The following is a 14,018-nucleotide window of genomic DNA, read 5'->3' on the forward strand; positions in this document are numbered from 1 at the left end:
TATTTATTCTCTTTATGTTTATTTAGTATAGACTTAAATAGGATTGTGTCTTATCTATTAGAATGTCAACTCTTGATGTGAGTTAGTGTCGCATTCATTATATTTGTATCTCTCTCTAGTATAGAGGCAGCTACTAAATGCTTGTCAATTAACTGGGTGATCAATATCTTTTCTCTGGAGAGGTCAGATGAAGCTTTTCAAAAAAGGTAGCACATGATGGAGGCCATGAAGGATTGTTAGTAGTTTGATATGTTGTAATGGAAGAATGACCTTAATAAATGCTTTTTGATTGATTGATTGATCTCCAACAGCCTAAAACCACTTTTTCCAATAGGTAAATGCAGGGCCTATGGCTTATGCCCGAGCTTTCCTTGAAGAAACAAATGCAAAAAAGTATCCTGACAACCAAGTAAAACTTTTGAAGGAGATTTTCAGGTAAATTTTTTTTATTTCCTGAATCTTTTTTTTTTTTTTGAGGGAGGGAGGGATGGAACAAAAGGTCAATAAAATGTGACTTAAGGAATGGTGTGAGTATATAAGGGAAGATCAGACAAAAGCCCTTACAGAAGGCAGCTCATGTTCAGTGAAGGCACAACACTTTCATCCATCAGCACATTTTTTAGATCATGTTTAATCTTTTTCCTTCTTTCACCAAAGGCAATTTGCAGATGCATGTGGTCATGCTCTTGATGTTAATGAGCGTCTCATTAAAGAAGACCAGCTGGAATATCAGGAAGAAATGAAATCTCATTACAAAGACATGCTCAGTGAACTCTCTGCAATCATGAATGAGCAGGTGAGTGAGTTTTCTTTTATTTCTTATAAATCCCAGGCCAAAAAAACTTCATAGAAGTTTATCTGGAGGAATAACTGATCTGGTTAACTTTAAGCCCAGTGTAAGAAGCAGACAGATCACCTTTCTACTAAATAATTCAGTATTTCCCTAAGTTAACTATCAGATGTACACACAATTTCTCTTCTGCCCTGGATATAACAATACCCACTGTCTCAAAATAGCACTCCAAATGAGAAAGGATGATACATGAGGACAATATGGCCATCCCTTGACCAAGCTAAAGAAATGATAAATTCCCAGAGCATATCTAGCCACATTCCTACTTCTCTCAGTTGCTAACACCCTCTCCATCCTGATATACCTGGCTTCTCCATACTAGGATAAAAAAGCAACAAAATCCCAAGTCTGATGCTTAAGGAACCTGTGATCTTAAACCAAGGTATCAAACACATTCCTATAACACTCCCTTATGAAGGAGGAACATATAAAAATGTAAGGGGGAAATACTTAACAAAATGTAAAGAAAATACAGTGAAATAGAAATTTTAATTTGTCATTTTCTAAGTCAATATGGTACCCACAGGAATCCTTATGGATTTATCCATATCCTTATGGATAGGCTGTAGCCTAGTGGCTCCCATTTCTATCTGCGTTTGACACCACTGATCTAGAAAATTAAATGAAGAACACAGGATTTAGGCCTAGACTCTTCCTATTAACCTAATGATACCCATACTAGCGGAATCAGGGTCAAACTCTGTCCCTGCCTGTGTAATCTAAGACCCTAGATTTACCTCAAGCAGAATGAACTGCTTTTTTTCACAATTTTGTCTCATAAATAGATTTTGATAAAAGTATCTCTACAGAAAGACAGAGACCGAGACAGACAGGGACACATTCTCTATAGAGAGAGAATCCCAGTTCCTTGAAGGCAATTGTTCTAAATGATTTTGAGTTATATTCAATTATCTTCTTTCAAATCATATAGGGTTCCTAGAGAATGGGTAATTTAAACTGGATCTACTTTTTTGGTCTGAGTTGTATATAGCAAGGGGCTGTGTAGATACTGCTGTGTAGACAGCAGTGCATTCCTGGGATTCCTGATCCTCTATCACCATGATGGAGCAGGCAGTCTCAGGACTTCTTGGCCAGTGATATCACCACTACAATCACCATGACTTTGATGGCTCCCCTCAAGAAAGTCAAACTAGTGTTGCTGGGGCAGCAAGCAAGTAAACCAATTACAGCTAATAAGCATTAGAAAGACATAATGAATTTTATAGTCTGAAAACCAAAGAAATGGGTTTTGCTTCCCTTGTGGCAAGATGACTTAGCAAATGTCATCAGCTAATTTACCACCCAAGCCCTGAACTTTGCCTTTAAGGTTAAGGATAAGCCAGGGTTTGAGGGAGGAGAGAGCAAGCAATCGCTATTTTGGAGATAATTTATTGGTAATCTTGCCTCTGGTGCTACAGCTGGAGCTATTTGTCTCAGCTGGGATTCTGTGAGAACTCTCTGGCTGCTGAAATTGGGAAATCTGGCATTGCAACAGAATTTAAAGGTCTTGGGAGACTGCCTTGTAAAAGTCACCAACTCTGAGGGAATACACATCTTGTATCAAATTTCAATGTCTCAGGACTGGGTATTATTCTCTTTAAAGTTATGCTCCCAGACCTTAAGACCATTCATATAGTGATAAGTTGGATGACTGCACAATCTGTGACTGCTGCAGCAGGTATGGTCTCCTAGGCCTTTGATATAATTTGATATCTGTAATAATGATAATTGGTATATAATAATGATAAAGTCTGGACACAAAGAAACTAATTTCATGTTCACTGGGATGAGTGACTACTGGAAGAAGATTGCTAAAGATGAAGGGGACAGAATTTTCATAAAGGGTACTTCATTCATGTTCTTAGAGACATGGGTAGAACTTTCATGCTTGTCCTGTATGTTGAATTAATCTAAATATCTTCTAACTGAACATGGAAATGGTGAATATAGTTCATATAAGACACTTTTCCATATTTAGTATTTTGGACCAGAATCTTCAACTGGTCAACTTCAAGAAATTCACATCCTCTCATGATCATGTTCATAGAGGAATCATGAAAAACTTAGAAAAAAAGGGGCTTATTTATTGTGATCAATTTTTTATTCAGCAGAACTGATGGTTTTTTGATTTGGGGAAAATAAGTTACTGTGGGTCCAAGGAAGCAGATCCATTTAGAATATCTAGCTTAAATGCTATTTTGTAGAAACATAAATTTGTGTTTCTGTGTTTATTTAAAGTTATTTCTATAAGTACTGGGCACATATTTTCATTTATGTGTACATATTTTGCATAAATATGTAGTAGTTAGGGAAAGAGAAAAGGGAAGGGAAAAGAGAAAGGAAACAGGAAGGAAAGGAGAAAAAAAAGGAGAAAGGATGGAACTAGCACAAGTGAAGGATGAGTAGTATTTTTAAATGGTATTTCCTAGAAATGGATAATAAAGTACAAAATTAAGAGTGGAAAAGGCTCAATATGTATTTCATTTCTTTTGTGAGTAAGAAAAAATCAGCCTAATAATAGACCAAGGTGAAGAAAGAAATAATGCTGTTTTCAAGTCATCTTTGTAGCCTTTAAAAATAAAATATGAAGCACAAATAATTTTTTTTCTTTCCTAACAGCTCTGTCATGGTCCATGTTTATACAGCTTCTGTTCTTCTATGTCTAACATTTCCCTCAATACTGTAAGCAAAAGTGGTATGTTTTTTTTCTTTTCTTTTGTCTATGTCTTTTGTTGTCTTTCTCCTTCCTGTCTCTTGCTAAGTTTTCTCTTTTCCCTCACATGTTTCACCTCCAAAAGTTCATTGGTGATTAGTATAAATGATAAATAAATCTCACTTGTTTATTCCAGTTCCACACAGTAAATTATATAGGAGAGAGAAAAAAATCCCATTTGTCACAAATTCTAGTATCATCATACAACCACAAGAGTATTTCTATCTTAGTCTTAAGCTTCTTCTGTTTGTGATGTGAATCAAATTAGTATATATTAGTATATAATACTCTTTTATAATGTAATTTGAATCGATAGCTACTACAGTACAAGTTAACATTAGAACAAGGCTAATGGAAAATCTAGTTTTATCATAGGCTAACTTCATACAACTGTTGTGTCCCAATCAAAGGAAATCTACTGTGCCTATTCTTCATCACACCATACCTGGACAGTTCCAAACACCATATTTAAGAACAATAGTGATAACTTAAGAGTATATCTAGAATGGTAACAAGACAAAAAAAAAATCATGTCATGTGATGAGTTGAAAGAATCAGGGATGTTTAACCTAGAAAAGAGAATATTTAGGGTTTCATTATACCCATCTCTAATAATTGAAAGTCTAATATTTGAAAAGCAGATTAAACTCATTATATATGGTCAAACATGGCAGATAAGATAAATAGATGAAGGTGATTGGGGAATTTTTTTTATTATAAGGAAAAATTCTTTATAATTGTAGCTATCCAAAAATGGAATGAATTGAATTATTAGGTAGTAAATGCCATACCACTAAAGGTATTCAAACAAAAGTTAAATAGCCTCTTATCAAGGGTGCTGTGAACAAGATTGACACATTTCGTAGACATTGAACTAGATGATCTCTAAATCCCTTCCAGGGGACTTAGTTTCAAGACACTCTATAAATACATTTGCAAATAGGTCTGAACCCTCCAGTGTTTCCAAAAATAACCAAAAGAAAAAATCCATTTTTAATAGATTTCAAGGTCAAATATCCTACTTTTTGAATCTGAATTTCATTTCCCTGTTGGAAGATGTGTTCAATTAAGATAAAAACTAATGTCATATCCTATGGCTCCTGTCCCTGAGAATGGATCAGGAATTTTAAGGCCATAGCTAGTAAATGAAAACCAAGGCCTTCATCTTCCACTGAGTGACCTTGGAAAAATCATTTATTTTCTTTGAATTTCAGTTTCTTCATTTTATAAAATGAGGTTAGAATAAACAACTTATAATGACTCCTTGAGCTCTAACATCCATGATTCTATGTGTTAAAACATGATATATAGTTTATTCATTTAGGTATATTTTAAATAAAGAAATAGTTCAATGTTCATTGATATTGATTTGAGACAAGATAAAGGAACAGATCACTTCTTTCCCATTGTGATTCATCACAATTCATCTGCCTTTTTTTCCAGGCAAAATTTTTGGTAAATCATAGGCCTTGTTTGCTTTGATCATTGCAGTTATGTGCTTTTTTCTGGATACATTTATATGCCATTATACAAAACATGAAAATGTGACTGGAGATAAAGTAGATATACTATGCATTTAGAACTAGAAAAGATCTAGAAGTCTTCTACTCCAAGACTTAAAGGTTACAGAAATGGAAACTGAGGCCAAGAGATATGAAATAATTTGCCTTTGGTTACATACCCAGCAAGCGGTAAAAACCAAGACATAAACTCAGGTCTCTCTGACTCCAGTCCAATAGTCATTTCACTATTTTGTCTTTTTGCTTCTTAAATGGTGAGTCTGGGTTTCCCTTGAAGCCTCTTTGGCCCCAACCTAAAAAGATGAAATGAAAAGGGTATGCATTTATATTTCCATTATCAAAACAAAAACTACATACCATAAACATTTCATATGTTATCACCCACTTTAGCAACTTCAGGATGGCTGAAGGGAGCTGAAATCTAACCTCCAATAGACACAACTAGAATAAAAAGACTAGGGAGAGGGAATGATATTTCCAACACTGAAAGGAAATTCAAATAGTCTCATAATATCTCTTCAGTAAGAAAACATATTTGGAGTTATTTTATAATAACTGACTTGGATTAATATTACTACATTCAATTCATATATGTCCCATTAGAAAAAGATTCAATTATATTTCAAACTTTTAAAAGGCAAAACCCAGGAGAGGAAAAGGTTGGCTATTATTTTTCCAAGAGTATTCATAAGTAATTGAAATTTCAGCTGTTTCTTTTTTTACCACAGAAAATTGGAATAAATGAAATGTAAGCTTTCATGGCAGTATGAAGTTATAGAAAATTAAATTCAGGTATTCTCAATGATGTTAATAATGTGTGTTGCATCCTTGATTGAAGGACTTACTGGTTATAAAGTTCCTTCTTCATATTGTGTTCTTATTACCAAAATTTGTGCTTAGATTCAAAATCCAAAGAATTGCCTTTCATAAAATGTCATAAAGAGTTCTTTGTTAAGCATATTTTAAGATCTCAGCAATGTCAATTTCTCATTTTTAAATATACACAAGATGTTAACCATGATTTTTTGACTTGATGTTTTTCTTAAAGATTATGTGCAAGGAGGACCCATCAAAGCAAGGAGTGGAGCGAATTTATCCTCATCTCATTAATAGGACAAGCAACCCCCCACAGACAACCTCATCTTCACCCAATACTGATGTCTGATGCCAGCTGCAATCGTAGTCTGAAGTCCTCTACCTCTAGAGGACTTTAGCATCTTTGAGCCGATTCTGAGGGCTACATTGAAACTGGCAAGGGAAAGATGGTTTTAATTTATTCTAAGTTTTCACAGTGTTAATATATTATTTTTACATTGCTAGCTTGAGAATTTTGCCAACACCAGTATTTGCACATTTCCTATGGTTTTGTTTTGTTTTATTTTGTTTGTTACTAAACAAGGTTTATGAAGCCAAGCTGGATATGTGCTATAAATCTCCAATAGATGTGGAGCTCATCAGCAAATACAGAGTTTGCTGTGAGAATAGATCTAATATCAAGTCTTAGTATACATATTTTAAAGGTCAATGTGGGTGTTTTGTAACATTGAAGCATATTTCAGTTGTAAATAGAAGATGTGTAAAATATGTCATTTTTACAAAATTGAACAAAAGAGACTTTTTAGTTCGTACTTATTACAATACTAAAATTATATGGATAACCTTTGAGATATCAATATATTAAAATATTTGTGTATGTGTACAAAAGTGTTGATAAAGACTAATCTTTGGAGCTTGTTGAGTTATTTTATTGTAACATATGCTCTTAGAAGCAATGAGATATGAAATGATTGTGGTATATATTTTTTTGTTTTGTTAATAGAAATAAAATACATGTACTTTTCATTTTGTTTGCTCTTCGGGGGGGGGGGGGGGGGGGCTTTGGTGGGGCCAAAGGAGATTTATTAGGAATTCAGGGAAAGTAACTTAGCTGGCCCAGACCCATCACTAACTCTTAAATTAAGGTAGGCAAGCACAAGGAATCACATCTCAGCTTCAAAGTTCCTCCAAAGGTCAACTTAGGGTGTCCTTCTGCTCATGATCAATTAAGAAATAATTTGTTGAGCATACATATCTATAATGCACTAGGCACTGTACTAAATATGAAAATACAAAAGGAAAGGAAATGAAAGGAAAGGGAGGGGGGGAAGAGAAAGGAAGGAAGGAAGGAAGAAAGGAAGGAGGGAGGGAGGGAGGAAGAGAGGAAAAGTACCTGCTGTCTTGGAATTTATGTTCTATCAAGGGAGACAGTACATGTGAGTAGATACAAAATAAATGAGGTAATTTTAAGTGGGGAGGCACTAGTAGTTGGGTTTGGACAGGTGAGTAACATGGATCAGGTAGGGCCTCTTGGAGGAGATAGCAAGGTAGAGTGGAATTACCTCAGAAGCCATTTAGCTCCAGGCTAGCCTATCCTAGTCAGATCAGAGGCTTGCTGCTCACCAAGATATCTTTAACTCCTTGTCACAGGACTTCTAACACCATCCAAGGAAATACTTCTTAAAGTATGATTGGCAGTCACACCTACAGGTCTTGTCCAGAATGTATCACAAAGTATGTGTTGTTGGAGGTGGGAAGATAAGGACTGATTTCCATATATTATATAATGCCAATGTGAGGGTCCAAGACAGAGGACCAGAGGACTAACACATTCTGGTTATTCACACAAAAGGAGCTCCAAAAGTTGGTCTTTTGTCCTAACAAAAGGAATTGGTAACATATGTGGTTACAGTTATGTATTCCAATTTTTGATAGGAGGGCCTTTTTAATCCTTCCCTATAACTGGACATTCCCCAACTTTTTGCCTCCCTTTTGCTAATGTCCTGGGAATATTAACCCAAAAAATTATTTATAAAAATGAGATTAAACCAAGATTGATCAGATTTTGAGGTTATAGCTTCACTATTTTTTATCCCATAAATCTTTCTCCAAAGAATCTTGATAGAATTAATAAAGTCTCCAATTCTCTTTATGAGGAACAATGAAAGATATTTGTAAATAGAAAAATCGAAAGCCCAATTAATGGCCTAATTCTAAATATCACCTGATTAAATTTACTTTAAGAGACATTAAGCTAGGACCAAACCCCAAATCAGGTTCTTAGACCACAGAACCTATGTTTATTCATTCATTTCTCTCTATAGGGACCTTTCCATTCCCCCATCTGCTGCCAGATTTCTAAACTCCAATTATCTAGCTAGCAAATCATAATATTTATCTACACTTTGATAACCTTGATCTTAGCAATAAAGGCCTATTGACTGCATACACAATTTCCCTGTCACAACATTTACATACTTTGAGTAATTTATTTTCCTTTTCATTTGGAAAATGACATAAGGAGGGTCAAACCAAGCATATTTCTGGTAGGGTTTTTAGATCTTGAAAGAGGCAGTGTGGCAGCTAACATCCTTCTGTGTGTACAGAGACATTCAATCATGTTCAACTGAAGAGAGTAATTATTTTCAAAGTGTTAGTCTCCGGTCCCCAAATGTTTTGCTGCAGAAGGATTTCACAGCGTTTGCAGGTTGATGAATTAACATCTCATTATATTATTCACATGCTTGAGGGATTGGACACAGGAATGAAATCTGAGTGATTCCCATGAGCTTCTGGGAAATGAAAACACATTTTCCTGGAGAAAAAAACCCTTTAAAATGCTGTAGCAAATGTGATGCAAAGATGTGAAAATACACTGAGAATACATAAAAGTTTAGCAAATAGACTAAAAAAGAAGGGTTAGCAGAAATTCAAGAGAACTGGGTTCTAGCCCTAACTATAGCAAGTTGTGTTGCCATGAGCTAGATCCTTCAGACCTGGGGTCTGTTTCCTCATCTTAAAAACGACTTTAATATTCTACTAGGAGTCCCATATTTTCCCTTCTCCAACATGTGAATAACAAATTTAATGAATAGATTATTATATGAAAAAAATTTTAATATCGAGGTAATTACAGAATGACAGAATCTCAGAGTTGGCACAGATCTTAGTAACCATCGTTCAACCCATATTTAATAGAAAATCCCTTCTTCAATAGATGTGCTCTTCCAGATTCTAAAAATTTTCAGCAGTGGTGAACCACCTTGTTATGGGGCAGCCCATTTCATTTGTGGATAGCCCTACTTGGTAGAAAATTGTTCCTTCATTCTATCATAGCCAAATTTGTCTTTTTGCCACTTCTCACTACTCCTGTTTCTGCCCTCTGAGACTAATTCTAGTGATTCTCTCCTTTCAGCCTTTCAAGTACTTGAAGACAATCATTCTTACCAAATTATCACTTTTTCCAGGTGATTTTCATTGTTTCAATCCTTCCATTGTATAAATTCAAGTTCTTTCTCTAATTACTCTCCTTTGGCCATATCCTAGATTATCAATATCCTTTCAAAAATATGGCAGCCAGAATAAAAAACAAGATGTCCAATGTGGTCCGACCAGGCAAGACTAAATCAGAACTCTTATTAACTTAGGGGCAATGCCTTTTATTGGAAACTAAGATTTCATTACACTTAACTACTGAGCTTGCAAACCATAAAAAAAAAAAACAGATCTTTTTCAAACTGCTATCTAAATACCTCCTCTATGTTTTTTATCTTTTTTGAATCCATGTAAGCTTTGACATTTACCCCTATTAAATTTCAGCTCATTTTATTTGGTCCCATGTTCTAGTATGCCAATTTTTTTTGAATCCTTACAGTCATTTGGTGTGGTAGCTATCACTCCTATTGTTGTACCTTTGATGACATAAAGCCTATAGCTGAAATACGACTGGAATGGTTTACCTTATTTAGAAAAAAAAATAAAATTATTTTCTTCATTCTTATCTTTGCTCAGAAGCCTGAGTATATTCTAAAATTTAGTACTCCTGACACTATTTTTACAGCATAAGATAATGCTTCTATTTTCAGCCTTGGCTACCCACTCCTGCTTCCAGTCTTCTGGATATCTTTTCAAAAATCTAAATTGATGGGTAAATTCTTTGTATGATCACATTAGCTTTCTTTAAGTAAATTTATTATTTCCCACTAATCACCTTAGGAACATTTTCACCTATGCCATCTCAATATCTGGGAAGATTGGACTCAAATTCAGCAATTCCTATATAATATTAGTTCAAACAAATTCATGTCCAAATAAGGCAATATTGCCAGATGAGTCCTTGTCTCAGTTGAATTGCATCCCCAAGGTCACTTTCAAAGGTCACATCTTGTTTGTTGCAACATCAGTGATGAGCTGACAAAATGACCCAGTATGCATTCTGTCTCCTAAATTTAAAAAAGTTCATTCTCTTGATCTTTTGAAACTCACAAATTCAAAGCTTCCAGGTTAATCTCCTTCACCTAGAACAAAAGAACAAGCACTATATATAAGAAAAAAGCCAAGGCCTAATTTCATGGACCACACGGTTTTGGAGAGTAAATGTTTCCCCTTACAATATTGTTTCTTATTAGAAACCAAAAACAAAGGAATTAAACCATCAGAGTCCAGCCAGAGAGGGAAATGGCTGAAGTTCTGGCTTCCCCTGATTGACTCTAAATTCCTCAAAGAAGGAAACGTTCTTTTAATTTTCTTTGCATCTCCAGTGATGAACATAGTACATGGAACATAGGACATGCTTAATAAATGCTTATTGATAGTTTGATTGAGTCATTTTTGAATCCTCTGATAGCAAAGTCTCCTTATTCATTACATGTTTAGATGATCAGAACAAGTTGCAGAATGACTTCTCATGCTGTGATTTCTCTTCAAAGTACTCCCATTTAATAACATTAACAACAATACATATATAACCCTTTAAAGTGTTTTACAGATATTACCTTATTTTATTCTCCCAACTTTGATATATATTATCATCCTCATTTTACTTTTATCAGGGGGTAGAGAGGAGAAAAACTGAAACAGATAAAGGTTAAGTGATTCATCTAAGATCATACAGTCAATAAATGACTGATCTGCATCCAAAAACTATAGAGATTGAATATAAATCAACATATGCTATGTTCATTTGTTTTTTTCTTTTTTTTCTCTCCCATGGTTTTTCCCTTTTGTTCTGTTTTTTCTCTCCCAGCATGATTCATAAAGCAATACATATTGCTTAACAAATTAATTAATTAAAAAAGAAAGAAAAAGAAAGCAATATGTGTTGCTTAATAAATAAATTAATTTTTAAAAAAAGAAAAAAGAAAAAGAAAATAAATGACTGAAGCATGATTTTAACTCAGGATTTCCTCATTCTAACTACTGGGCTCTGCCCATTGTACTATTTAACGGCCTCTGTTGTTTACATGTCAGGTTCCTAGATTCTTCAAAGTAGGGAGATATTAGCAAAAGTCCTCTGCTTGTGGACCAGTCCGTATTATACCAGCAAGGAGAAGACCTAGAAGGCATAGCATTTTGACATCCCAAGAAAACACTGGTGGCCCTTTGGGGTGTGCAGCCTGAATTTTCCTTCTGTGTTTCCTGGCCATGTTCCCCATATTTATGCCCTTCCATAAGTGTTCCTTTAATGTGTCCATTCTTCCCATCAATGGGAAAAAGTACTCCAGATTGATGGAGATATTGTTCTATAACCACTTTTCTACTATGCCTAATAATGCCTTTGCTCTGAACTATGTCATCTGACTAACATTTGTGGGAGCAACTGAGCTTTGTTTTTTGAGTGGATACAGACCTACAATGTAATTTTAGCCCAGGGTCACTTTTCTGGGGGTGTCATGTGAAAAATGAGAACTTGGAGGAATGAAGTATCCCAGCTACTACAACAATATAACATGACTAACAAAAATGAAAAACCACTGATAGGATTATGCAATATCATGCTAATTTCCAATCCATTTTCCTGGCATTAAATCCAAGAGATAGCTATAATTAGAACTAATTGCTTTGCCCTCGTCACCTCCAATATAACTGAGTGAAGTATCCAACACCAGTAAAAACCATTTTATCTTCTCATTTATTTCATCTGTATTACAGAATAAAATGACTGGCTCTGTTTCTATCTAATCATGGAACTGACAAGACACTGAAATGTTATACTCCTCCAATTCCGAATGAAAAAATTGAATCATGGAAAATAAGCAGCCAGTGAGTAAACTTCAATCAGCCATACTTATTAAGTAGCCCCACTCCTATCCTCAGTACCATGGTGACCTAGCACTGTGACTATGCAAGTGAAAAGGAGCTAAATAAAGGCCTTAGAATGAACCCAAACCACCTACATTCCCCCATTCACTCTAAGGCTATCTCACAGCTCAGAAGTATCATCTTACCCCAGTTAGTGAAAAAAATAGCAAAAGAACAATTATCATTGAAAATGATTAAACTGAAGAAATAGCATAGACATAAAAACATAATTTTTTTTCTACAAAATCCTTGAAAACTGAATCTTTTAGGTCTGAGCCTCAGCTTTCTTATCTGAAAGTTGATGGGTTGCACAAGATAATTCAAAAATAATAATATAATCAAAAGCTTGGTTTTGAGGATAGAGTTCTGAACTTGAAAATGAGGAAGACATGAATTCAAATTTCATCTTTATTATTAGCTTTGTGAATCTGGACAGGAATTTGACTTCTCAGTGTCCTCATCTACAAAATTACTGTAATAATACCTACCCTCATAGGATATTTGTAAGAATCAAATAAGCTAGATATAAAAGTGCTTTGAGCACTTTAAATATAAATATGTATGTGTATGTATATTATGTATACACACGTATTTAAATATTTATCTGTTTGTATTACATACATATATACATAATATATAGATATATATTCAACTCATTACATACTTATATAACTAATGAGTAGTTATATAGTTCAAATAATCATTAAATATAATATATTGACTAATAAATATGCTAGTTTATATAAAAATTAAATAGAATATATGTTAACTATCAGATGGAAGATATGTGTGCTAACAATTCTATAGAATATATTTTAATTATTACATAGAACATATTGTTAACTTTTATATATGTATCTAAATATAGGAGAATTTTCATGTATAACTATTATTTTTTATCACCTACTATTATATCAAAACATTTTGGCAAAGTAGGAACACAAAGATAAAAAAATCATAATTCTTAACCTCAGAGAACTTACAATCTAATTAAGAAGAATATGGAGCAATAGTTGTAGTGGAAGTAGGAAAAAATAGATACTAGAGCAGGGTTCTTAAGCAAAGGTCTGTGAATTTGTGAGATAGATATAGATATATGCACGCACACGCACACACACATAGAACTATATTTCATTATAACTGCCATCCTTTGTAATCCTATATGTTTAATTGATTAATCTAAACACATTCTAAGAATGGATCCAGAGGTATCATTGAACTGCCCAAGATAATTTGACATAAAAAAAATTTAATAACTCTTGTGCTAGACATATTGCAAAGGTGGAAAGATGGGATTTTGCAACTAAATAAATGTGTGTATTTGAAAGATATGAAATCATTTTCAATTCTTTCCAAATTTACAAGCCTGGACATTGGAAAGGAAAATATCATTTACAGAAATATAAGGAGGCAGAGAAGTTTATGAGAAAAGATGAGTTCACTTTTCAATGTGTTGAATTTTAATTGCTGATGGGACACCCAGGTATTCTTGTTCGGTCATATTCACCTTCTCCTAACTCCATTTGGGGCTTTCTTGGTAAAGATATTGGACTGGTTTGCAACTTTCTTCTCAAGAAAATTTTTACAGATGAGGAAACTGAGGCAAATGGGATTAAATTATTTGCCCAGGAGTGATACAGCTAGGAATTATCTGAGGGAAGATGTGAACTCACAAAGTTCACTCTTTCTGACTCCAGGCTGACTGCCCCACCCTGGAGACACCTAGATTAAATAAACAAGCAATTTGAAATATGGGGTTAATATTCTGGAAAGAGGATAGATTTGGGAGTCATTTTCATGAAGTTGATAACCAAAA

General features: G+C 34.3%; 1 protein-coding gene and 1 long non-coding RNA gene across 6 annotated transcripts in view; one reads left to right on the forward strand and one right to left on the reverse strand.

Moving 5' to 3' along the window:
• The window catches only part of DOCK10 (dedicator of cytokinesis 10), a 325,083-nt gene extending 318,155 nt beyond the window's left edge, over positions 1-6,928 (forward strand). For all 5 annotated transcript variants that reach the window (XM_074298584.1, XM_074298583.1, XM_074298585.1 and 2 more), the window contains 3 exons: positions 335-435; positions 658-796; positions 6,135-6,928. In XM_074298584.1, the coding sequence (XP_074154685.1) occupies positions 335-435; positions 658-796; positions 6,135-6,251 (357 nt within the window). In that variant the 3' untranslated portion in view covers positions 6,252-6,928. The remainder of the gene's footprint in view (positions 1-334; positions 436-657; positions 797-6,134) is intronic.
• LOC141560427 (uncharacterized) overlaps positions 5,292-14,018 on the reverse strand; it is a 39,428-nt gene continuing 30,701 nt past the window's right edge. Inside the window, exon 3 of the long non-coding RNA XR_012487714.1 lies at positions 5,292-5,379. This is a non-coding gene — a long non-coding RNA (uncharacterized LOC141560427). The remainder of the gene's footprint in view (positions 5,380-14,018) is intronic.

The sequence above is a fragment of the Sminthopsis crassicaudata genome, chromosome 3, assembly GCF_048593235.1.
Source record: "Sminthopsis crassicaudata isolate SCR6 chromosome 3, ASM4859323v1, whole genome shotgun sequence".
In the NCBI taxonomy this organism is placed as follows: Eukaryota; Metazoa; Chordata; class Mammalia; order Dasyuromorphia; family Dasyuridae; genus Sminthopsis; species Sminthopsis crassicaudata.